General features: G+C 40.5%; 1 protein-coding gene across 3 annotated transcripts in view; it reads left to right on the forward strand.

Annotated features, from left to right (window-relative positions):
• Positions 1–25,600, forward strand: part of slc2a9l2 (solute carrier family 2 member 9, like 2) — an 84,641-nt gene continuing 59,041 nt past the window's right edge. The window contains exons 1-6 of one of the 3 annotated variants that reach the window (XM_058072016.1): positions 1–90; positions 3,137–3,216; positions 9,187–9,288; positions 15,021–15,181; positions 20,096–20,220; positions 21,023–21,168. In XM_058072016.1, coding sequence (XP_057927999.1) covers positions 3,154–3,216; positions 9,187–9,288; positions 15,021–15,181; positions 20,096–20,220; positions 21,023–21,168 — 597 coding nt within the window. In that variant the 5' untranslated portion in view covers positions 1–90; positions 3,137–3,153. Of the gene's footprint in view, positions 91–2,485; positions 2,898–3,136; positions 3,217–9,186; positions 9,289–15,020; positions 15,182–20,095; positions 20,221–21,022; positions 21,169–25,600 lie in introns of those variants that run through there. The other 2 variants (XM_058072032.1, XM_058072025.1) reach the window with 2 other exon arrangements.

Below are 25,600 nucleotides of genomic sequence, written 5' to 3' on the forward strand. Positions count from 1 at the left end.
AGTTAATAATTGCCGGAACATTGACAGAATCACAGCTTAAGGTGCTGGGCTAGTTAGTAGAACTCCTGCACGCATTGGACACGCACGTGGGTGAGTACTCCCCCAGTCTAGAATTTTTTACTAAATTATTATTACTAGTATTATTATTTATTCTTCTAATTTCTAATTTCTATATTTTGTACTGTCATACTGTCTTGCACTGAAAATGGAGCTGCTGCAATTTCATTCTACTATACGTAAAATGACAATAAAGGGCATTCTGGTTCTGATTCTGAAATGTAAATACGGGTAGGGTGTCTGTTTTCTATTTGTTTTCCCTTCATTGTCATAACCTTTTAGTACTTACATGTAGTGTAGTGCTTATCTTGACAAGTATTCAAACATGTAGTGCAGTACTACTCCATAATTTATTTACCTTTTCTCAGCCTTTGGACATATACTAAGATAATTAGACTAATACAGGTGCTAACAGTGGCATGAATACTTTGCCTTTATCTGAGTTTTTACTACAACAACACTTCACTTTGGAATGTTCCGTAGTATATCTTACTGAGAACTGTGCAAACATATATTAGAGGTGTTTTAATGATAATTCTGTCAGAGACCTTTGCTCAGTACTGTACTGATAGTACTCATCATTCTGCATTTACTCTGAAATATCTGAACTTCATTTAATTATGTTACTGGTAGCTTTAATTATTTTCTTAGCATAATAATAGGTTATCAATTGTGGCCTGAAACTTGTTTTTTTCAAGAAAATGTTGATATACAGATAATAATACAGTAAATCGTAGTGGCTACGCAATCTGATAACAGCTAAAAAAATGACAATTTTGATTTTAAAAATTAAAATTATTACTTATTTTTCATCAATTTTTCAGAAAAAAAAGTTGGTAATAATTTATGTAATACAGGTAAAATGTACAGCATACATGCTCCAAATCTTTATATTTTTTTATAATTAATAATTCTAATTATACATCTTTATATTTTCACTGATAATGTTTTTTTTACTCTCTTTAGAGGGCCTTCAACGCCCTGGCAAAATCTAAACTTGTTGATTTTGTCGAACATTAAACACGCTAGGAGACCCAAGTTCGATTCCACCCTAAGCCATCCCCTTGTGGAGTTTGCATGTTCTCCCCGTGCATGCGTGGGTTTTCTCCGGGTACTCCAGTTTCCTCCCACATTCCAAAAACATGCTATGTTAATTGGCGACTCCAAATTGTCCATAGGTATGAATGTGAGTGTGAATGGTTGTTTGTCTATATGTGCCCTGTGATTGGCTGGCGACCAGTCCAGGGTTTACCCCGGCCCATCCCACAAAGTCAGCTGGGATAGGCTCCAGCATACCCGCGACCCTAGTGAGGATAAGTGGCATAGAAAATGTATGGATGCTAGTTATTAGAGCCCTGTATACTTGAAATAACACCCCTATAGTCACTTTTACACTACGGTTTTTCTTTGTTTACATCACATTGTGCAGGATATGGAATCCCTGCAGGGACAAAAGCAGAGCAAGATACCGAGCTAACTAGTTAGTTTCTCCAATTTATTTATTCTAAACCTAAAAAAGTGTTTCAAACGGAGTTGGAAGAACAAAAAAATAAAAATCCCATAATGTACCACTTCCACACGGAATGAGAGGAGAAATTCTTCTGCAGAAATATTGTAAGGGTGTTTTCTTGCCAAAACTGGACCCGGTCTAGCTAGAGCCAACAGCCTCCTTTCACATGTCAGGGCTAGACAAGCAACAAAAAAGAACCGTCCATAAGACATCAGAAATCAATACTATTGTGGACATAACCCAATGCACCGACAACCACAGTGTACACATTATGTAAGTCATGACACCTTCCGTTTTGCTCGGAGAGGTTATCTTTGAAAAACATCAGAGGTCATGCCTTGCTCTTGAACAGCAATAGCACTCCATCACTAAATAAAATCCACTATGTCTTATTGGTGTTTTTCAACTACTTAGCCACTTAATAGCTGGAACTGCCCTGAGGATACCTTTCTGTTTGCACATTTTCTCACTTGTTTGTCTCCTAAAAACATGTTACATGTGAGGTTGGAGACGAAAATTGAACATCACCTAGCTAGCTTGAACTGGAAAAGCAGTCGAAAATAGATGGATGGATTTTATAAAGCAAAGTGGACTCAGAAAATAGGACAGCTTGAATTGAACAACAGCTTCTGGCTCTACAGGCAAAAAGGCGAGTGAACAGAAAATGGTTTAATTGGACACTGACTGCTACCATTTACCAAACCAACAACAGCCTGTTTGTTGTAAAGATTACAAAAAATCATGTGAAAAGCGACATTCCCTTCATTAGGAGTATTGATGTCATATAGGTAGCATACAGTTTAGCTAATAATGGAGAAATACGGTATAGTTGAATTAGGCTTATACAAAAATAACTTTATTTGAATGTATTTAGTTAAATGAACGCATGCGCATCATGGCAAGACACGCCTCTCTGTTATAAACACAGATGGAGCCGTAGTGTAGCGTCCCTACACAGTCACACAAAGTCCGATACTCTTTTAAAAAACTTGATTCTAAACTTCACACATCAACAGCAGTGAAATTCCAACATCACGTATAGATCTCCAACTCACAAAAACAACTCTAGTCACTTCGTCATCGGACGACACTTCCTTATTGTCACTGGACGACAGCGAGATGCATTCAGGGACACTCCAAACATCACAACAAATGTGTGAATTCACACAGGATAAGCGGGATAAAACACGGGTGGATGGATGTGTGTTGGGCAGTAAGTGTTGATATTTTTGTGACCACTCGGTGGCAGAATGACTCTTTCGCTTTAAATGGGACAATTTGCCTACATTGCAAACAAAACGCCATAAAGATTGTTTTGGAACATGTGGCTGTAAGTCCAGTTTTTATTAGTCAATAGAACAAAACCTTTGTCTTAAATCAAACCCATATTGTGATTGCTTCTGTAATATGGCAAAGTCATTTCTCCCTCATATTTTTACTGCCCCCCCCCCCCCCCCCCCCACACACACACACTTCCTCATCTTGGTTGTGAAATGTTTTTTCCTGCTCATATTGTCTTCTGTACTAGCTGAATGTATGATTTATGCATTAATGTCCTACACGTTTAAGGTCCCTGAACCATTAAAATGGGTACATCACAGAAGGCTGACCTGGCTGGACGGAGCAGCTCTGAGAAAAATCCAGTAAAGGTTAGTCTACACAGTATGGATGGACTCACTTTACATAGCTAAGAATCACTAGGGTTGTCCGATATTGTCCTATTCTCACTTTCCGACACGATATGTGTAACATGACATATCTCCTGTAGTGGAATGAACACATATGTGTTCTATATGACATTTTTTAATATCGGTTTTCATGATCTTATGCTGATATTGGGCTGAAAGTTACTAGATATTGGGCTGATAGTTACTATGGTACCCATTATGTCATTGTATGGTCATATCACCTCGTACTTCGGTATGAGGTACATTATTTAAAAAAACAAAAACAAAAAAAAACCAAACAAACCTTAAACTGTATTATGGAAAGCAGGAAGTGAACAAATTTAACATTTACTCATTGTAAAAGTACCAGATGGAGGGGTAGGATTTAATAAGCTTTGCTTCTTCCTACTCCTTTTGGACATGTGGAACTGGGAAGTGATTATGTGATGCACTCAATTGTAATCTGATGCATGTTCAAATGAAATAAAACCATTACCATTACTATTACCATAATTATCAATAAAGATAATTATCGGACATCCCGACTCATCATGTCAGTATACGGGCCATTTTCCTGAAAGGGGTACCAAAAATGTCCAAAATTTAAGGTTATTTTCAAACAATCTCTTGACTGTGTGGCCAAATCCATCCCACTGTCAATCACTGTCCACGTTACACAGAATGATTATTTTAACTTTTCATTAAATATATGATTTTTACTTACTACCAGCACCATTGGAAATGCAGTTATTAGCCATAAATTAGCCACATCGCCGTGAAAAAAAAGAAGTAGTGACTTATACGGTGGAAATTACGGCCCATTGTGTGTGGACCTATCATTTTAAACATTTTATTGCACTTTTCTCAATTAAATACAGAGCAGAAATCAGAGGTGAGACAACGACGAGCTCAATTCTACCTCTGAATGCACAAACCCTCACAAATTGGGTTTGGATGTTTGTGTTTCTCAGCATGTTGCCAATCTAATGTTGGCAGAAAGACATATTATATTCCATGACTCTAACAAATCCTTTGTTTTTCTTCAAAACTTGCCCACTTGACATTGTAAACAATATAACAATGTCACCAATGTGAATAACACAGATATTTGCAAAAATAGACAAAAGCACTGAAAAATACTGTCATCTTGATACTAACTGCTTTATGTATTGGTACTATTCATACTGGGATTGCTGCAGCCACCACTACCTTGAACATCACCGCACATTGATAGGTTAGTTGGTATATTTGCCCATCTGTTAAATCTGCCGACATGAGCCTTTGTGTCAACATTGACAAGATAATGCAATGTACTGTTGAAGTTGTGAAATGACAAATCACAGACATTATGTAAGTCATGCTGCCTTTCACTTTGCTTGAAAAGATTATCTTTAAAGACATTTTTATTGTATTCAACAAAAATGTAAACACTTATAAACCCATTTTTTTTTTAGCTCCCATCTTTCATGAGCTGACTTTCTTATGTACACAAAAGGCCTACCTGTCTCAAATACTGTTCACAAATCTGTTCACAAGGTGCAGCAAATACTGCAATTTCTTTACTTACATAACTTGCGGTTTTGCACAAGATATAAAGGTTCAAAGTTCAAAGATGGGACTGAATCAAAGTGTAATGCAGTGTCATCAATCGCAGCAGAGAAGATAAAAACAATAAAGAGTATGATGAAGACAAGTCAAATTAGGAATGAGATATGCAGCAAAGGCTGAGTTCTTATCATGTTGGCCACGCAGTCAGGATAATCGGGAAGACCTGGGTTCAATTCTCTGTTTCAATGTTCTCTTGCATTTCTAAAACATGCTTGTTATGTTCATTGGCGACTCATATTCATATTCCCACTCGCATTCACAACTACACACCATACACACTCCACAGGTCAGAGCCTCGATGAAAACCACAGAACACTCTCGCTGTGAAGCAGATGTGCTAACCACTTGACATGTTCCACTTTTGCAGCACCAAATCAATTTCATAATATCTTACCATAATTTGATTAGAAACATTTGATCCTTCTGTTTTTATTTGCCTTCATAATACAAATTTGCCTTAGTAATATTCTACCAGTCTGGTTATTGCATGTACAGTGCACTTGCAGTCAACACAATATTGGGCAAACAAGTCTGACATTTCAGACAGAGTGAACAAATTACGCCATGTTTGCAAATGTAAACAAAGCTGTAGGCCAGCTTTGTGGGCTATGACCTGTACAACAGCAAATAATCTGCAAAGGGAAGAGAGTCCATTTAATTTGAAGCAATCTTTTTTGTGCTAATACAGTGGTGTCAAAAATTCCTTATTTTTTGCACGTTTGCACCCTTTTTTTACTTATAAATGTAGTTAGAATGTTGTATTCTCGTGTTAAACAATGCCAAAGTTTGAGATAATGAGGTTTGCGCATTTGGAAGTGAGGCCTGAAAGAAGTTTGGGATGGTTTTGAACGCTTGGTTTCTGTGACCTCACAGTGAGCCGGACTTCCTTGTATGGGCATGCCTGTGTACAAGCTGATTGGGGCCAATCACAGACCGTGAGTTAGAGGTCTACACGGCTGTGCTTTTCCTTGGCCACCCCGCCCCACAGCCGTGGCACGACAGCCACAGCCGTCAGCCAAAAATTAAATGACCTCTTTTCAGCTCAAGATAGCATAAATTGTGTGAAAAAGGTGATATAAGGAAAGATTATGGACAATATAGGTGACCTTTCAAGAAACAAATGAGGCTATCAATATTTTTAAAAATATTTTTATATTAGTTTTCCATAGCCGTGGCCACAGCCATGGCCATGTTCTTGAGATTTCTTCAGCCCGCCCCGCCCCGTTAGCCAAGGAGTCCGGCCAGCCGTGGGGCCAGCCGCTCCGTGTAGACCTCTACCGTGAGTCAAACAGACCATTTTCGAAATCCAAGTAAATACAGCCAGAATATGTGCAGATTCTGGAAGATCTAGAAAGCTTTGCTGAGATGAAAGTTCATCTTTTTTGGGAAGGTGTGTGTCCCATTACATCTGGCATAAATGTAACGCTGAAAAAGAACATCATACTAACGGTAAAATATGGTGGTGGTAGTGTGACGGTCTGGGGCTATTTTGCTGCTTCAGGACCTGGAAGACTTGCTATGATAAACGGAACCATGAATTCTGCTGTCGACTAAACAATTCTGAAGTCAAAATGTCCGACCATTTGTGACCTCAAGCTGAAACCAACTTGGGTTCTGCAACAGACAATGATCCCAAACACACCAGCAAGTTCGCCTCTGAATGGCTGAAGAAAAAAAATGAAGACTTTGGAGTGGTCTAGTCAAAGTCCTGACCTAGATCCTATTGAGATGCTGTGGAATGACTTTAAAAAGTTGTTTCATACACGAAAACCTTCAAATGTGGCTGAATTACAACAATTCTGCAAAGATGAGTAGGCCAAAACTCCTCCCCAGCGCTGTAAGAGACTCATTGCAAGTTATCACAAACACTTGATTGCAGTTGTTGCTGCTAAAGGTGGCCTATAGTAAACATTTAAGTGTGACAAATATATTAAAAAATAAGAAATCAGGAAGGCGGCAAACACTTTCATACAACACTGTAGATTTAGAGTAGTACTAAAGTTAATAAAGTCAATTATTGAATTAATGAAGTAAACCTGGAAATGTTCAAACTCAACCACAACATGTCAGCTAGTACTTTGTTAGGTACTCGTTCAAATTTTTTTTATAACACTGCACCATATTTTGCCCTAAATGTCAGCTTTGCAGGCAAAATGTCTCATCATCTAATGAGCACAGTACCATGGATTTTTAAGCACTTTTATTAAGTCTCAAGGGTCAAAGTGATTCAAATTAAACTCTGGCCTTTTCAGCACTTCTGTGCATTTCTTATCTTATACACTGCAGTAGAAGTTTAGTCTCTGTAAGGAGTTTCATGATGTGTCTACTGGTGCTTAACATTGCCAAAGCAGAAATGTTACAAAAAGGGAAACAATTATTGGATGAGTATATTTGTGTTTGTTTGTCAGCTTGTTGGTTAGTTTGTGGGCTATTTAGTCTTTTTTTAGGATGATAAACAGATTGTGATTCATTCATTTTCTACCGCTTATTCCCATGAGATTGGCAGGGGTGCTGGAGCCTATCCCAGCTGTCTTTGGGCGAGAGGCGGGGTACACAAGATTTTTGGTCAAAATATATTACATAAACATACGTATATATTTTTTAAAGTATCCAAGTATTTTTTTTCCTAGCAGAAAACACATTCATTTGCTGTAAATTGATCATTTATAAACGTTATAATACAGGTAAAATGTGCATTAATTAATTAATTCATTCATTTTTTACCGCTTAACTTCACAAGGTCCGCGGGGGTGCTGGAGCCTATCCCAGCTGTGTTTGGACGAGAGGCGGGGTACACTCTGGACTGGTGGCCAGCCAATCACAGGGCACATATAGACAAACAACCATTCACACTCACATCCATACCTATGGACAATTTGGAGTCGCTAATTAACCTAGCATGTTTTTGGAATGTGGGAGGAAACCGGAGTACCCGGAAAAAACCCACGCATGCACGGGGAGAACATGCAAACTCCACACAGAGATGCCCGAGGGGGGAATCGAACCCGGGTCTCCTAGCTGGTAACATAATTACTGAAATAAATTAGTTACCATCATTAACACGCAATTTTTAACAGCCCTAGATTAACAGGAATGCCACAACACTCAATACTTTTCTTCTCCTCACTGCTGAAAAGCAGCACCAGTATTCACTCTAGTGTGCAAGTTCTCAGCCATGAATGCCAATTGTTAATAGTTTCAATGAGACTATAGAATAAAAAAATAGAATAAATTGGCCTTCCAGGACGGAACGACATGTGGAATCACCGTGGAACGTCACTGAGGGCCTCCAAACCTTCTACTCCTTTGGGATCCTGCATCTCAATTTTGGCCTCATTATTTAACCTGCCCTCCAGCTGTGAAAATGAAATCAAAAATATATTTACAAATGTGACAAAATACTGTGATTGGCTGGCGACCAGTCCAGGGTGTACCCCGCCTCTCGCCCGAAGACAGCTGGGATAGGCTCCAGCACCGCCTGCGACCCTTGTGAGGAAAAGCGGTAGAAAATGAATGAATGAATATGACAAAATAATAAATATTAATACTATAAATACTAAATATATATTACATAAATACCCATTAAGGCTGAAAACTGTATTTAAACACACTTAAAAATAACCTGTTGCTGTCCAGAGTGCTGACCAAGTGACCTCAGCAGCCACAAGAACTGTTGTGTAATACAGCAGTGCAGAAGCATGATAAACAAACAAATGCTGTTTTTTTTTAATTTGATTGAGGCAGATGTGTCCATTAAAAAATATCACTGTGAAATAAATAAATTCCTGTATCTGTACCTTTTATTCAGATCACCACAGGACTAAGACTCATGTTATCTCGTGGTCCAGTTGCTGAATCTCAATCATTGTGGCCTTTAAAACGCATAGAGAACCCATGGTAGGCTTTGAGATTAGTTAATTAATTAACTATTTAATTTAATTATTTGTCCAGATAACAAGAAACTCCATCTGGTACCCCTGACTATTCCGTTTGCTACCCTCATGTTTTGTCTTCTTTGTAAACATGTTTATTTTCCCTGATTCCCCCATTAAATGTATGATATAAACCACCACATGCCATGAAATAAAATCCATGTTACCATGATGGCTTAATAAATATTTATTTGTCATATGACAATAATTTGTAAAATTAGATTGTATAAATTGTCAGTAAATGCCAGCAAATTCTCTGTATGCTTTTTTTCATGGTTGGGCAATACCTCAGTTCTCATGACCTTGACCGTGATCAACAGGAGTTTAACTTCCACTAAAGTAGAATGACCTCTAACCTGAGTTTGTATGGATAACGCAACCTCCATTTTGTTTTTGTATGGTCTGCCAACAGCCGTCGATCACACCCTGTCTGTTGAGTGCAGCCTTCTTTGGTGCCCTGGGCTCGTCTTTCCTTTACGGCTACAACCTCTCTGTCGTCAACGCTCCAGCGCTGGTGAGTAAACCGCCCTCTGTACAATGACAATAAAGTTAGATTCTATTTATACGCTATACATATCACTTTTTTTTTACAATTTGTGTCATTAACATCCAATTAAGTGTCTTCTAACAGACCTGATATACTATTTTTTATAGTGTAGAATGAACCAGGATTATGAAGAGAATTCACACAAACAGCCAGAGCCTTCTTATTGTGGGTGGAATCAAACAGTGATGCCGAAAAGTAAAAAAAAAAAAAAAAAGCTAAGCTGACAAGGGCACCTGGAAACAGAAGTGAAATGCAGTCAAGGGTTTTTGGGCAATGACTCAGTCAGGAGTAGTTTCAAGCAATAGCCTTGAGGCTTAAAATTCCACAGGGTAGCGGCTGCTCAGGCAAATAGCCTAGGGGGGGATGGAGAATGTTGAGGAAACTGATCCCAAGAGGAAAAACCTTAGGCCATGTTTGATTGGAGGGGCTGGTGCAGAGGAGCAGACGATAAAATGATAGCTGCCTTGGGGACAACTCATTACATGGACACACTTTATTCAGTTGTATCACAAGTCGATGAAGAAAATTTGGGATATATATATTCAATATTCTTTACTCATACAATATATTTGTCCAGACCGGGGTTCAATTCCACCCTCGGCCATCTTTGTGGGGAGTTTGCATGTTCTCCCCGTGCATGCGTGGGTTTTCTCCAGGTACTCCGGTTTCCTCCCACATTCCAAAAACATGCTAGGTTAATTGGCGACTCCAAATTGTCCATAGGTATGAATGTGAGTGTGAATGGTTGTTTGTCTATATGTGCCCTGTGATTGGCTGGCCACCAGTCCAGGGTGTACCCTGCCTCTCGCCTGAAGACAGCTGGGATAGGCTCCAGCACCGGGCGAAAATGAATGAATGAATACACTATTTGTCCAACTGTGTTAAAAATGTGTAATCTCTGTAGTGATCTCTCGATGGCAAAGGCAAAAAAGCTTTCTCTCGTGGTTGAGCCGCATAATCAGCGTGCTGTTGACAGGAATTTGATACTTCTTGAAAGAGCCAGAGGGTTATGGAACCAAAAAAAACATCACTGGCCCGGTCCATCAAGACAAGGGACAATCCTCTGTCCACATGAAAAGTGCCCATTTGGATTTTCTGATGAAAACCTTGATGGTACAACATTAGAACAATGGAGCTTCAGGTTGTGCAGGGGCGTCAAACGGCAGTCAGTTATGTGAGGATGTTGCAGAGGGCATCCCTCATGACTGAAGGGAGCTAATTGAATGTACATTATTTCTTATGGAAACAATTGATTCGGTTCATTTAGCATCCGTTTCATTTAGAGTCGGACCTTCTGGAAAAGATTAATGATTCTAACCAAGGTTCCATTGTAAACAAACCAAACTCTTCTTCATTCATTCATTCATTTTCTACCGCTTTTCCTCACAAGGGTCGCGGGGGTGCTGGAGCCTATCCCAGCAGTCTTGGGCGAGAGGCAGGGTACACAAGATTTTTGGTCAAAATAGGGTTACACCCTGGACTGGTGGCCAGCCAATCACAGGGCACATATATACAAACAACCATTCACACTCACATTCATACCTATGGACAATTTGGAGTCACCAATTAACCTAGCATGTTTTTGGAATGTGGGAGGAAACCGGAGTACCCGGAGAAAACCCACGCATGCACGGGGAGAACATGCAAACTCCACACAGAGATGCCCGAGGGTGGAATTGAACCCTGGTCTCCTAGCTGTGAGGTCTGTGCGCTAACCACTAGACCGCCGTGCCGCCCCCAAACTCTTCTTATTTTTATTTTTTTTAATGAGAACCCCGTGTTAACATTAAAAACCAACTAAAGTAAAACAAAAAACAAAGGAGTCTGTGCCTCACCAGCTATGACCCTCACTGCACTGATTATGGGTGTATTTTGTCTGATGGGAAATTGAGTTTTGTATGTGATTAGTCTTGCTCAGTGAACATTCCATGATGGTATCACACTTTGGGAATACAGAGAGTGATTGTGATGCAGTGAGTGGGAGTGGCGGGAGTCATAACAGAGATAAATATTTCATAGTTGTCTATAGAAAGTGATAGTGATGGACCTTGGGTGGGGTGATTATAGGAGTATGGCAGTTGGTATGCTTGGTTTTGGCAGCAGCCACATCTGTTTGTAAATGTGTAAACATTGGGGGGAAGTCACTCAATTCTGGAGGTTGTTGGAATGAAGACGTTATAGAGTGACGGGTTCAGGACCTGTCATGAATAAAAAATACACAGAAATTCCAATTAGATGCTGAGAGGCCAGTTCTTCTCTGAGCACTGCCAAGGTGCCCCCTGAACCACCTCAGAATATCTCCTCAGGGATCATTCAAGTACAATCATAGAATTAAAGAATTTAACATCATTCCTCTCCAGGGAAGGTTGCCATGTGGATTGCTTCTCTTTTGACTTTGAGACCCCCCTCCGCTTAGGCAGGGTGAAGTGACATCTTTAATTGCTTCAGCTTGAGGTAGTGGCTTGGCAGGCATCACAAGTGATGATTTGGCTAATGGTCAAAAACTACTCTTAAGCAGCCACGTGCGAGGACGTTCACGAAAAATAAGACAAAAATTAACTTTTGTGTTCTTACCGCATTGTGAGTGTTACGGTTCTACGCTTTAGAAGCAGGCGGCATCTCTTCTGTCTGCACCACCCATTATCTTCTGCGTCCTGATGGGCTGTAGACCGTTGTCAATCAATCTCTTTGTGCCGTCTCCTGTTGTGGTCATGAATACCGAACTAGCTAACTTTGTGAAGCGCTTGCTCACTGCCAATACTGTTAACAATAGACAGGAGCATTATATTTGAACAAGGACACAAAAACGCTACAGCCGAATGGTGCCAGATGGTCATACTTACATACAATAATAATTAATACTTAATAGTTTCTTGTGTCCAACCTAAATTTAAACTTTGAGTGAGTGGCACAGCGGTCGAGTGGTTAGCACGCAAACCTCACAGCTAGGAGACCAGGGTTCAATTCCACCCTTGGCCATCTCTGTGTGGAGTTTGCATGTTCTCCCTCTGCATGCGTGGGTTTTCTCCGGGTACTCCGGTTTCCTCCCACATTCCAAAAACATGCTAGGTTAATTGGCGACTCCAAATTGTCCATCGGTATGAATGTGAGTGTGAATGGTTGTTTGTATATATGTGCCCTGTGATTGGCTGGCGACCAGTCCAGGGTGTAACCCGCCTCTCGCCCGAAGACAGCTGGGATAGGCTCCAGCACCCCCTGCGACCCTTGTGAGGAAAAAGCGGTAGAAAATTAATGAATTAATGAATGAACTTTGAGTGTTTAAACAAGAGAGAAATGTGAATGGTGATGGTTTTACAGCCTGAAAACATACTAAATATATATAAAATATACATATAAAAAAATATAGTAAGCTATTTTGGGGGTTTCAGTTATTGTGGGCTATTTTGGGAATTTATCCCCCGCGATGTATGAGGGAACAATGTGACCTTTTCTTTCAACAAAGTTCTTATACTTTGTTGCACAATTCTGATCACATCCTGGGGAGTTTAGGTATATAATTCTCCATCAAATCTATTCACTCATTCAGCACAGCATAAAAGTACATTCAATGCATTGGTATTTCTGCTAGCGAGTGCTGCTGTAAAAAAAAAAAAAAATGGAAAAAAAAAATCCTGTATGGAAGAACAGCAGTGACAAGCACCTTCCAGCTTTTAGAATGCAGCATTACGGCAAGTGCCTTTTTTACATTTCTATGTATTTTATTGTCTGATCAGCAATAATCATGAAGTCACACTTCCTGCTGTCAAAAGTCATGCTATATAATAAATGCTGACAAACAGAAACTGACAAACATGATTCAACTCAGTGCACAGTGTGACAGGGTGCCCTGAGATTTACAATTGGCCACATTTATTTATTTATTCAGTCAGTCAGTGATTTTATATACATATCTTCATCAATTTAAATGATGTGACTGCAATGGATGCTGGCAGTGACAAGCTAATTATATGATGTGTTTGAGAAATGCGGTCACGCATAATAAGAAAAGCTTCTTTTTTTTCCCCTGGTAAACTCTCTCGGATGAGTTTTGCATATAAATTCCTACGTGGAAGAAATAACACTTTGCATCTGTGTGTATAAAATGATTCCAAATCCACTTTGGCCAATGAGTAAATTCAAACATGAGCCTGCTAAATTGAACTAATACAGGTGTAATCTCATAATGCAGGGCGGACTAAGCCGAGCTCTCATCATAAGGCTTCACTGTGCTGTCACTTCAAATGCTCCCGTCTCATGCAATTCCATATCTCTCGCTTTGAATCCAATAAAAAAAGTGTTTGACATTAAAATCTCTCATTATTAAACTGGAGCTGCTATCTTTGATAAGAAAATTTAAATTATAGAATGACGTCCATTCAGTAACCTTTGTATGCTAGTGAAACCTGGGGGAAAAAAAGTGTAAAAACTTTATTTGATGCCCTCAAAAAATACATTGTATATTGTATGAGGTAATAAGGCTTTTAAATTCATAGTCACTGTTTACCATCAGCACTAATTCCAAGAACTCATTACAAAAAATTACACTGACACTCTGCTCTCAAGAGAATTGAAGAGGATGTTTCTGGTGGTTACTTTCATTTTCTTTCAAAGTACTATACAGTAACAGAGCCAGTGGTGGAGTGGCCGGAGCCATGTAGCTCTGCCACTAGTACTGTATAGTAGAACTTCATTCATTCATTCATTTTCTACCGTTTATCCTCACAAGGGGGTGCTGGAGCCTATCCCAGCTGTCTTTGGGCGAGAGGCGGGGTACACCCTGGACTGGTGGCCAGCCAATCACAGGGCACATATAGACAAACAACCATTCACACTCACATTCATACCTATGGACAATTTAGAGTTGCTAATTAACCCAGCATGTTTTTGGAATGTGGGAGGAAACCGGAGTACTCGGAGAAAACCCACGCATAGATGGCCGAGGGTGGAATTGAACCCTGGTCTCCTAGCTGTGTGGCCTGCTTGCCACTCGTCCGCCGTGCAGCCTATATTCATTCCTTCATTTTCTACCGCTTTTCCTCACGAGGGTCGTGAGGGTGCTGGAGCCTATTCCAGCTGTCTTCGGGCGAGAGGCGGGGTACACCCTGGACTGGTCGCCAGCCAATCACAGGGCACATATAGACAAACATCCATTCACACTCACATCCATACCTATGGACATTTTGGAGTCACAAATTAACCTAGCATGTTTTTGGAATGTGGGAGGAAGCCTATATTAGTACTTCAAAATTTAAATACCTAAAAATACCTGAGCATCTAAAGAACTGGTCCTCAATAGGTGGCTGGTGGTCCACACCAGGCACACAGTAGGTTTTCATTTTGCCTAGCGAACATCACCCAAATTATGTAAACCATTAAGTCTAACATGAGAAGTGTTGAAAGTGTTGGAAGCAATTTTACTGTATTTTAGTTTCATTTTATTATTTATTTTTTGTTTTGGCTGAGCTATGGTGTGGCCAGTGGTAGTCATGGCAACCACACTGGTTGTCTAGACAATTCAGAAATCAACTCATTTTCCACTTCAATGAAAAATGTCTGGCTCTGCCACTGACATGTAACCTGTGTCACTGACATCTGTAGATGAACTTGTACTGTTATGCAGTGAACTGTATCATCATCCTCTTGTCCTCCATGACAGCATTGTGATGGTTACCTCCTTCCATGTGTGTTTTCTCTTGCAGTACATTAAAGAATTCTACAATAAGACATGGATGGAAAGATATGGCAAGCCTGTTGGAGCCGAAACAACTACGCTTCTTTGGTCCGTCACAGTGTCCATATTTTCTATTGGGGGCCTTTTTGGAGCGCTTACCGTGTCTTGGCTCATAAAAATCCTGGGAAGGTGAGCATATCTCAGTATATTAATCATACTCTTATCCATCTTTCACGCATTACTGAAGAGCCTCCATGGCTACGTCAGGTCATTGAATAAAGATTTCATCTGGCCATGAATGGTTAGAAACTGAAAATCTCAAGAGTCAATCTCTTACATACTCATTCTTGTATGTTTATGCTGAATATTTACATCAGAATTCTTGCATTCTTAATACACTATGAGTCACTGCACTCAGTAGCCATGTATACATGGACCCAATTGCATTCGGTTTATTTGCTCAAACGGAAAGAATGTAACCTTTGTATACACCTCATTCCGAACGAAAAGTGCCAATCCGAATGAACATATAATCGGATTCCCGGGGGTGGAATATTCCTTTCCCCAATCCGATTGAGGTATCTTGTACCCGCTCAAACGGAAAGTTGTCAGGGTGCGTTCTTCTTTGTGGTATTTTTCTTCTTCTGTTGTTTATTGGCGGTTGGCAAGCAGATTTCGGTGTGCATTACCGCCATCTAAACCCTTCTATACTTTATTCATAATGGGTGCGTTCTTTCAGCGCATGCTCAGATATGACGTAACAAGCAGCTCGAGATGTTCTTCGGTTTTAAAAATGGAGGCGAGCAATCGGCACTGGACTGCTGCGGAAAGTTTGTTTTTGATTCAAACTAAATTTCAAGACTGGACGAACGAATTCCAACAAATGAAAGAAAAACTCCAGGAAGTCGGTATCACGTGACGTTGATGTTTACGTTTTACTGGGCATGCCCTATTTCTATTCTGGTTGATTATAGTGGCGCATGTAGACAAGAGATTGGAATATTCCTTTCCATGTATACCATTGCTTTCGGAAAAGTCATTCGGAAAGAGGAAAAACTCCTAATGTAAACGTGGCCAATATTGTTGTGTCAACGGGCAAGGCACTTCACCCACCTTGGGCAGACAGGCTCTAGGTGCGAATTCGCAGCCATGTTTCAAAGTCAGCTGGGATCGGCTCCAGCATACCCCCATGACCCTAGTATGGACAAATGGCATACAAGATGGATGAATGGATGGGTCATTACCAATCTGCACATTTAACTGCATCATTTACATACTTGTTGCTAGTATATAACACAGCCACTGTCGCTGTCGCTGTCTCAGGAGGAGTGAATGCCATTCTGAAGTGCATACCACGATTGCCTATAGCTTGGTTCTCTGCACTTTTTTTCTCTAAGTGTCTTGAAAATATAGGCTTTTACCTCAGAAAATGATGAAACAGCGTCGAGACATACAGGTCGTTACATGCCATTAGACGTCTTTTCAGGGCACAGACAGACGCAATGTGGGTGCACTGGCCTACCAAGGTCGTTAATATCCATTCCCACCATCCATTTGACCCTCGGAAAGCTGTGAATTACATTTCGCCCAACTGAAATTGACTTAGCTAGAAAAAAATGTTGTGTTCGTGTGTGCAATAGTCTTAAAATATTGTGATTTTTTTAAGCTTCATAAGCACTGACAACACAACATGAGGTGTCCAAGCTGGTCTGTGGTATGTGATTTTGGTCACCATGGCAACGACCGAGCTATTAGCCTGATTTTAAGCCAGTTCATCCTCATCGAATTCATTGAATTTTCTTCCGCTTATCCTCACGAGGGTCGCGGGGGTGCTGGAACCTATCCTAGCTGTCTTCAGGCGAGGGGCGGGGTACACCCTGGACTGGTTGCCATCCAATCACAGGGCACATATAGACAAACAACCATTCACACTCACATTCATACCTATGGATAATTTGGAGTCACTAATTAACCTAGCATGTTTTTGGAATGTGGGAGGAACCGGAGTACCCGGAGAAAACCCACACAGAGATGGCCAAGGGTGGAATTGAATTCTGGTCTCAGTGCTAACCACTTGACCACCGTGCAGCCACTTAACATTATCATTACAGAAATCTTTTAGATGTCCATTGGAACAAACTTGGCGGCGCGGCGGTCGAGTGGTTAGCGCACAGATCTCACAGCTAGGAGACCAGGGTTCAATTCCACCCTCGGCCATCTCTGTGTGGAGTTTGCATGTTCTCCCCGTGCATGCATGGGTTTTCTCCGGGTACTCCGGTTTCCTCCCACATTCCAAAAACATGCTAGGTTAATTAGCGACTCCAAATTGTCCATAGGTATGAATGTGAGTGTGAATGGTTGTTTGTCTATATGTGCCCTGTGATTGGCTGGCGACCAGTCCAGGGTGTACGCCGCCTCTCGCCCGAAGACAGCTGGGATAGGCGCCAGCACCCCCGCGACCCTTGTGAGGAAAAAAACGGTAGAAAATGAATGAATGGAACAAACTCCATCTTCATCTTGTCTCCAAGTGTTTGGAGGTGGAGGTGGTCAGGACCGATAAGTACGTAGGACATGGTCTGGTGTATTTCCTAAGGAATATTTGCAATAATCTGCTGGTGTAGATGTTCTACCAGTCTGTTGTGGCCACTATTCTGTTTTATGCTGAGGTGTGTTTGGGATTTAGCACTAATAAGAATGTTACTACCTTGAGGTGAGGTGGGCTGGTTTTGTGGTGGATCCTCGAGGACTACGGCAGGGTTTTCATCCTGGAAAATGTCCTTCACCCTTTGCACATCACATTAATCAGGCAGGGGAGCGTGTTCAGCATCAGGCTGCTGTCTCGGACCTGCTCCACCAACAAACCAAGAAAGTCCCCATGGCCATATGGCTCGACAAGGGACGTCAAGGTCGCAGCCATTGTGTCTGTATATCTATGAAACTCCACTGTACTTAATGTCCTTAAAAAGTGAACCTGTGCTTCACATTAATGAAAGCAATTTCCTATAATATTATATTCTCCAAATTATTGCATTTCATTCATAGAGAAACTTTGACAAAACATAAAAACAAAAGTTTATTTACTTATCATGGTTGACATATGTGCAAGGTTGATTTATCTTTAATAGTATGATTTATGGTTGTGTTGCAGCTGCTGTGGATCAATTGTGATTCAGCTGACTAAGCACCAGATTGATGATTCACCTTTTTCCTGCTGGAATGCTCCGTGAATAATGCGCTACTCCTGAGAAGTGCAAACAGTAATGGGACTTGAGTATGACGTCCTTTGGCTGGCTCACAATGACTTACAATTAATATTTGGAGGATGGAGGTCACTGACTCTTCTTCCTTCAGTTGTAGGCAGCAAGGTTTCAGTCCCCACTCAGCGATGATGTTAATATGATCCGGAATGGTTGTCTATGTCCTTTGTGATTTACTGGCGACATGCTCGGGTGGGGCTGCACGGCGGTGGAGTGGTTAGCATGCAGGCCACACAGCTGGGCGACTCCAAATTGTCCATAGGTATGAATGTGAGTGTGAATGGCTGTTTGTATATATGTGCCCGGGTGGCACGGCGGTCGAGTGGTTAGCGCGCAGACACAGCTAGGAGATGAGGGTTCAATCCCACCCTCCGGTTTCCTCCCACATTCCAAAAACATGCTAGGTTAATTGGTGACTCCAAATCGTCCATAGGTATGAATGTGAGTGTGAATGGTTGTTTGTCTATATGTGCCCTGTGATTGGCTGGCGACCAGTCCAGGGTGTACCTTGCCTCTCGCCTGAAGACAGCTGGGATAGGCTCCAGCACCCTCCACAACCCTCGTGAAGATAAGCGGTAGAAAATGAATGAATGAATGCCCAGGTGGTATTCCCCCTTTTTCCTCAAGTCAGCTGGGATGGGCTGGAGCGCCATACAACTGTTGGGATGGCGTTCCCAAAGCTCAACTCCATAGAACATGTGTGAGCTATGTCTAAATGTCTGTCTGGAACTGTAGTACTCAAGTACTGTATCTTCTATACCTTTTGTCAGGGGTTGAGTCCTATGAGGACAAAATAACTTTAGTAGCCTGAAATAATGTTCAAAAGAATCATTCATCCACAGCCGACCAGGACTTGAACACTTGACCACTTGGACAGCAGGGTTAGGCTTCTAAAGCTTGTATAAAGTTTATATTCTTCGACAATTGAGAAAATTCCCTATGGATTTCTTGTGATCCATACAGATTGTTTGAAATATTCAGTTTGCATGTATTATTAATTTTTCTTCCAACATCAGTTAACCAGCTGGTGCTTTTTTAAAGATTCTTTCAGAAAAGTTAAAGTTCACAGGTTAGAGTTCAATGTATGATAGGAGATGAAGACTATGTAAATTCGAAACGGACTAGATCATTAAATGTTCCCGGGTGGTAGTTTTTTTTTTCATATATCTTCTCTTTCTTGAATTATTCAACACAGAATGTCAAGATCTTAAAGAAATGGTCAAAATGTATGGCGAGGGAATGTTGAAATGGTGACCCCCCCTGCTGGGTCTGATTAGCATTTGTATTTCCATTCAAATCAATTAAAAAAACACACTTTCACTTTCACTAATGCAAGTGAAAGTCCACTGGGCCCCCGGCAGTTGGTGCTCGTCGAATCAATGTTCGCTCGGCATGTTGCCGTTATTCGGCACCACAGCGAGGAATACGCGGCAATCACATAATTTTTTCCCACAAACTGGCACCAACTGGCGCCGGCCCAAGTGGCGCGACGAAGATTTTAAACATTTAGAAATTTCAAATTCCCGCCAAACTAAATTTTTGCCGCCGTTACGGGCCACCACGAGCCAGTTGGGAGGCACTTTGAGCCACTGCACGCCACTATGCACCTTACTGGTGACACTGGGCGCCACACCAAATTGCATTGGCGCGAACTGGCATCAACTGGCGCCGGCCCAGTGGACTCTTAGCGTAATAGTGACATGCTAAATATTTTTTTGTCAGTTATGCCAATTAAATTGAACTTCTATACGTACATGTTGTTCTATGTTTATGTTTGTCGAGTTTTACATTAAGTTAAAGTTACAAGATAATGTGCTCAAATTAATCTGTTTCTCTTCTCATACAGAAAGGGAACCTTACTGGTGAACAACGTATTTGCTGTGGTAGCTGCATTGCTTCTGACCTTCGGAGAGAGGGCAAGGTCTTTTGAGATGCTCATCATTGGCCGCTTCATTATTGGAGTGGACTCTGGTAAGTGTTTTTGTCTTTCAGTCTTACGTTCGACGCCATCAGAGTGGCTCGCTCTTAAACTCTAAACCCACCTGCTTGCTTGACTTTCTGCTCCGATTTTGGTTCAACATTTGCAATAAAAGTGACCTTTGGAATTGTTAAATGAGATTCAGCTCCAGAAGCCTTTCTCTTCAATTGCTATTGTTCACTCGTTATAGGAGATAACAAGCGAAATGCACAATACATTCCATTCATTAATTAGATGATAAACAGATGGACTCGAGGCCACAGTGTTGCCAGTCACGACACACAACTATAAATAACAAATAAATAAACCATAATTAATTTCCATTATGATTGTTTGCCTCGTTATTCACCCGTGGTGTTCTCTGAGCTTCACAAATTGCTTCCTGTTTGTTAAGTAGCTTTCCACGCACTTCAAAACCACAGAGATGCCATATTGTTCTAATTTGTTAATTAAGATGTTATGATTAATTGTCTTGAATGCTTGTGTCACGTACATAAATATGCACATTGTTAGTTCTCTATGGTATCGGTAATATCCTCAGTTGTTTTAATCAGTGTTTTGTTTTTCTAAGGGCTAGATAGCATCTGTCAGAAAACTTGTATTTACCTGTAATTCTGTGTCTCAATGCGCCCTCCAAGGTTATACTGTGTTCTATTATATAATCACACTTTAAAAGTGAAGTCATGTTTTTTTGTATTTATTTTGATTGCTTGACATGTTTAAGGTCAGTTATGTCTCACATTAAATATGAATTTCTTAGCTCAAGAATGTAATATCTGTCTTTTTTTTATATAGGTATAGCTCTCAGTGTCCTACCCATGTACCTTGGAGAAATTTCCCCAAGGTATATCAGAGGTTTCATTGGCCAGTTCAACTCCATTCTCATCTGTCTTGGAGTGTTCACTGGTCAGGTGCTGGGCCTACCTGAGCTGCTGGGGCAGGTAAGTTTCATCATCTTTTTCCATCCATCCATTTTCTAATGCCTTTGAAACCCAAATATTAGCGTTATAAATCTCTTGATAGACACACATACACAATACACATCTGGATAGATGTGTTACCATACGATAAAATAAATATTGTAAAATATACAGTAATTTCAAGTTTATAAGCTGCTGGGGGGTGCTGCAATGATGTCAGCCTCCCTCAATGCTCTGGGATCCTCTGGCTCTCTCTGGTGGACAAAGGCAGCATTACAGTACAAACCATTTATTCATTTTCTATGCCGCTTGCCCTCCAAAGCATTATTGGATTTTTTCCCCCATTTGAACAGATATTGGTACATGTTTGTATTTTTCTTAGGTATTATATGTGTTAAGTTGTTGTGTGATGAGTCTAGTGTTCTTTGGACGATGACGCAGTGAGTCAGACAGTTACATTCAGTACTTTCTAATGGTTTGACAAGCTTTTTGTGAGTCTTTTCATAGCTCATGATTGGCTCCTGCTAAATAAAGAGCTGGCTGGTCGTCACAGACTTGTGTGCGCCATAATATGCCGTTTTATGACTTGTACATGTGCAGTTTATTGTCCGGTGCAGCTTAGACACCTGAATTTATGGTATTTGATTCATTCTATGATTGATGTAGACATTAATCTTACATTAGAAAATACAGGAGTCCAGTATTCCTACAGTATTTTGTAAAAGACCACAACATTTCCCCAAGCATCCTGCAAGGCAAGAATAAAGTCAAAAAACAAACAACAACAGAATCACATGTCAAATGGAGTTATTTTTAGACATGGACCAAAAAAAGACAAAAGAAGCTGAATGGACATATTTTTGTTTGATGGGATCAATATTAAATGTATCCATAAAAAAACAGACATCTTAGCCTTCAGTTCAATCAATAATAACAAATAAATAAATAGTGCAAAGCCTCTGAAATAATGACAAATTTCTTCAAAAGTGGCAAAAATGTGTCCAGGCAAAGACAAGTGCACAGCGCTATTTGCCACATGGGTGCAATTAAAATGGTGTGTCAGGTTGGGAAAGCAAACAATGCTTTGCTCAAAACGTCATAACAATAGTAACTAGATCTTAAGATTAAAATGTGAGAAGATTTCTCGTTCAGAAAAAAATATATATCTTGTGGGTGCTAGGACTCGGACAATGATAAATTATTCAGTCACACAATAAATGAAATGGAGGTTGATGGAATTACTGGTCTTAATATATTTCCAATGGAATGCATTTGAAGGAAAACGAGTTCCAAACCAAAAAAAATGAAGCATGCTTTCTCTCTGCTGGTCTTGCTTGTTAATATTTGTTGTGCTACCAGCGGACATCAAATCAAATCAAAGTTTTTTTGTATAGCACCTTACAACATCCCTATGGTGCCCAAGGTGCTTCATAAGAATACAATAGAATAGAATACAATAACTAAAACTATTATAGATGCCGACCTCACAGCTAGGACACCAGGGTTCAATTCCACCCTCGGCCATCTCTGTGTGAGGTTTGCACGGTCTCCCCGTGCATGCGTGGGTTTTTTTCCGGTTTCCTCCCACATTCCAAAAACATGCTAGATTAATTGGCGACTCCAAATTGTCCATAGGTATGAATGTGAGTGTGAATGGTTGTTTGTCTATATGTGCCCTGTGATTGGCTGGCCACCAGTCCAGGGTGTACGCCGCCTCTTGCTCGAAGACAGCTGGGATAGGCTCCAGCACCCCCGCGACCCTCGTGAGGAAAAAGCGGTACAGAATCACATCGAAAATACCCCCACTGATCACATGTCAAATGCCAGTCTGAATAATTTAGTTTTTTATTAAAATTTAAAGACCGATAGCTCTGTGATAGATCGTAGCGCTGGTGGAAGGGATTTCCACGGGATTGGTGATGGACAGTTAAAATTTCAGCAAAGTATGCCACAGCAGGACCATTAATGGCCTTGAACACAAACAGGAAGACTTTATTCCATGGGAGCCAGTGGAGAGACCCGGTGCATGTCTCCACAATCAATTAACCTAACAATTTATGATCTGATTTATGGATGATTCTTATCAATCCTGGACGCTGCTACCGATCCTTGCATGGGTTTTATCATTCACAACCCAACCTTACCAAATATAAGACAAAACTGCTACTCGACAGTAATTTGATGACACTGCTTCACTGATTATCATTATCATACAATTAGCATCATGACGTCGCCACTGTTGTTTGTTAACCCAACCCGTTGAGGCACTTTGTATCAGTGGTTCTATGTTGCAGCTGCATCTCTCCAACCTGGTCATTAGTGTATGAGAGTGACAGACTTTGGAGGAAAAGCTGTGACTCGCCTGGGAAGAAGTAGTTTGGGTTCCATATATAAATTGCTAGAGCCCAACGTAAGGTGGCACCAAGGGAAAAAAAAGACCTTATATCCAGGTCAATATGGTATATGTTTAGATAGACAGTGGTAGGTTCAATAAATATAAGAATAAAACATGACCTGTTATTTAAATCCATGTTAGCATTAATTCCTCTTATTTCAAATTTAGTGCTTACTTTTGACAAAGCATCTTATTGTCAAATACTGTTAACAAAGGAAAAAAAAATATCATTATCATTTCTTACAAAGATAGTTGTCATTCTGATGACTCTGCAAATGATCTGTCAAGTGACTTGAACAATCTGGAAGAGTGAAGGTGGGAATTAGATTGAAACGGAATAGACTTTCCATCTGTCAGGAGATTGGATGGATGAGCCTCAGTGTCACGTCTTCAGCTGTACAGCTCACTTGCAGCGGGCGGGTTTCATTCCAACTTGACATTCAAACTTCAGCTCGTCTCAGATGGTGGGGAGAAAAAATATTCCACAACTTGCGTCTAATGATTGTCATCACTTTTTAAAATCTTCAAGATCCGCAAATCTATATTTTAATGAGCCAAAGTCTATTGTCTGAAACCAGTTTGTTGACCTATTATGCTTTCTCTACTATTCTGAACTATAAATGTAGTTTGAATGTTGTACTCTCGTGTTAAACGATGCCAAACTGTGTTTATTTTGTGTAAGTCATGGAACAAAAGCGCTTGTCTGTGTAGCATTATAGAGTGTGCATACAAGGAGCAGGGTTGCTCATATCAATTTTCTACATTTTAGCGGCTCTACTGGAGTTTTTCAACACTGGGAATCCCGCAAAAAATGTGTAATGACCGTATTAGACGTTACCGATGCTGTGGAAAACCCACACTTCCAGTCCAGTTGCTACTTCCGGATAAAGCATAAAGCGGATATTTTAAAAAGATACATCGCCGTTTATTATCAACTCCTATACTGTTTATCAATAACTTCGATAAAGTTGGGTCCACAGCTAGCGGCACAACACTCAAAGTCCTTCTCAGCACTTTGGAGTAAGGGTGAAATACATTAAAACCGACCGCTTTCGCAGGAAGCACGAAATCCAAAGAAATACATCTGAATAGGTGCCGATTCTAGAAGATCTATAAAGTTTTTTGTGCGGGTTATTGTGTGTAGCTGTTCTATAGGAGTCCACAACTCAATACAAAGGGATGAGAAATTAGCATAATGGGTCCGCTTTAAAGAAAGGCTAAATCCACCTTTTTTTAATTAGTTATGAAGCTATCGCAAACATATCGGCTTTATGAACAAAAAAAAATGTCTCACCTGCTTACCATTTGCACGGCATTGTTATTCACAACCTTACCGAGCTCGTTTTTCTTTCACTCGCTTCTGAAAATTGTTTTGCATTGGATAGATGACGCCAATACGTCTTTTATGCTGGTCGCCTTGATAAACCACAGCGGAAGATGCTTTGCTCTGCGCTTTTGTTCCTCTTTTTGTCCACTGATTTGCACAAGGTGATAAGCCTGCCGGGGTTACTGCGTGTCTCTCCTGGATGCGTTCAACGTGCTTGGTCGAGTCAGAAAAATGGAAATGTGGAGGACACAGCAGAAAGACTGACAGCTGAGAGGACGTGTATTGTTCAAGGGACCTTTGTTTCTGTTCTCTTTTAGTGTAGTGGTTCACTCGGCTGTCTTCTTCTTCCTGAGATGTTGTGGTGCTGGTAAATATTTTAACATAATCTAAATAACTGAATATAAAGACTAGAGATTGAATAAAGACTAGAGACTCAAGCTGTTTCAAACTAGTAGCTCTTTGCTTTCATCAGTACCCAAGAAGTAGCTCTCGGTTTGAAAGAGGTTAGTGACCCCTGTTATAGACTCATTATTTACACCAGGAGGAAGTGAATTTTCTCTGTTTCCTTAAACTGTCTCAAATGAGCGACTCGAACAGACCTGTTATTTTCTACACCATGCTTTCTTGTGCTTAATAAAGGGCTGTCACCTTGTCGAGCTGCTAGAATCTAAAGAGAAACGCAAGTCCCAGTCCTGGGCCGGAGTACACAGTGGGGAAATTCATTCATTCAT

This window comes from Doryrhamphus excisus, chromosome 1 (assembly GCF_030265055.1).
Source record: "Doryrhamphus excisus isolate RoL2022-K1 chromosome 1, RoL_Dexc_1.0, whole genome shotgun sequence".
Lineage (NCBI taxonomy): Eukaryota > Metazoa > Chordata > Actinopteri > Syngnathiformes > Syngnathidae > Doryrhamphus > Doryrhamphus excisus.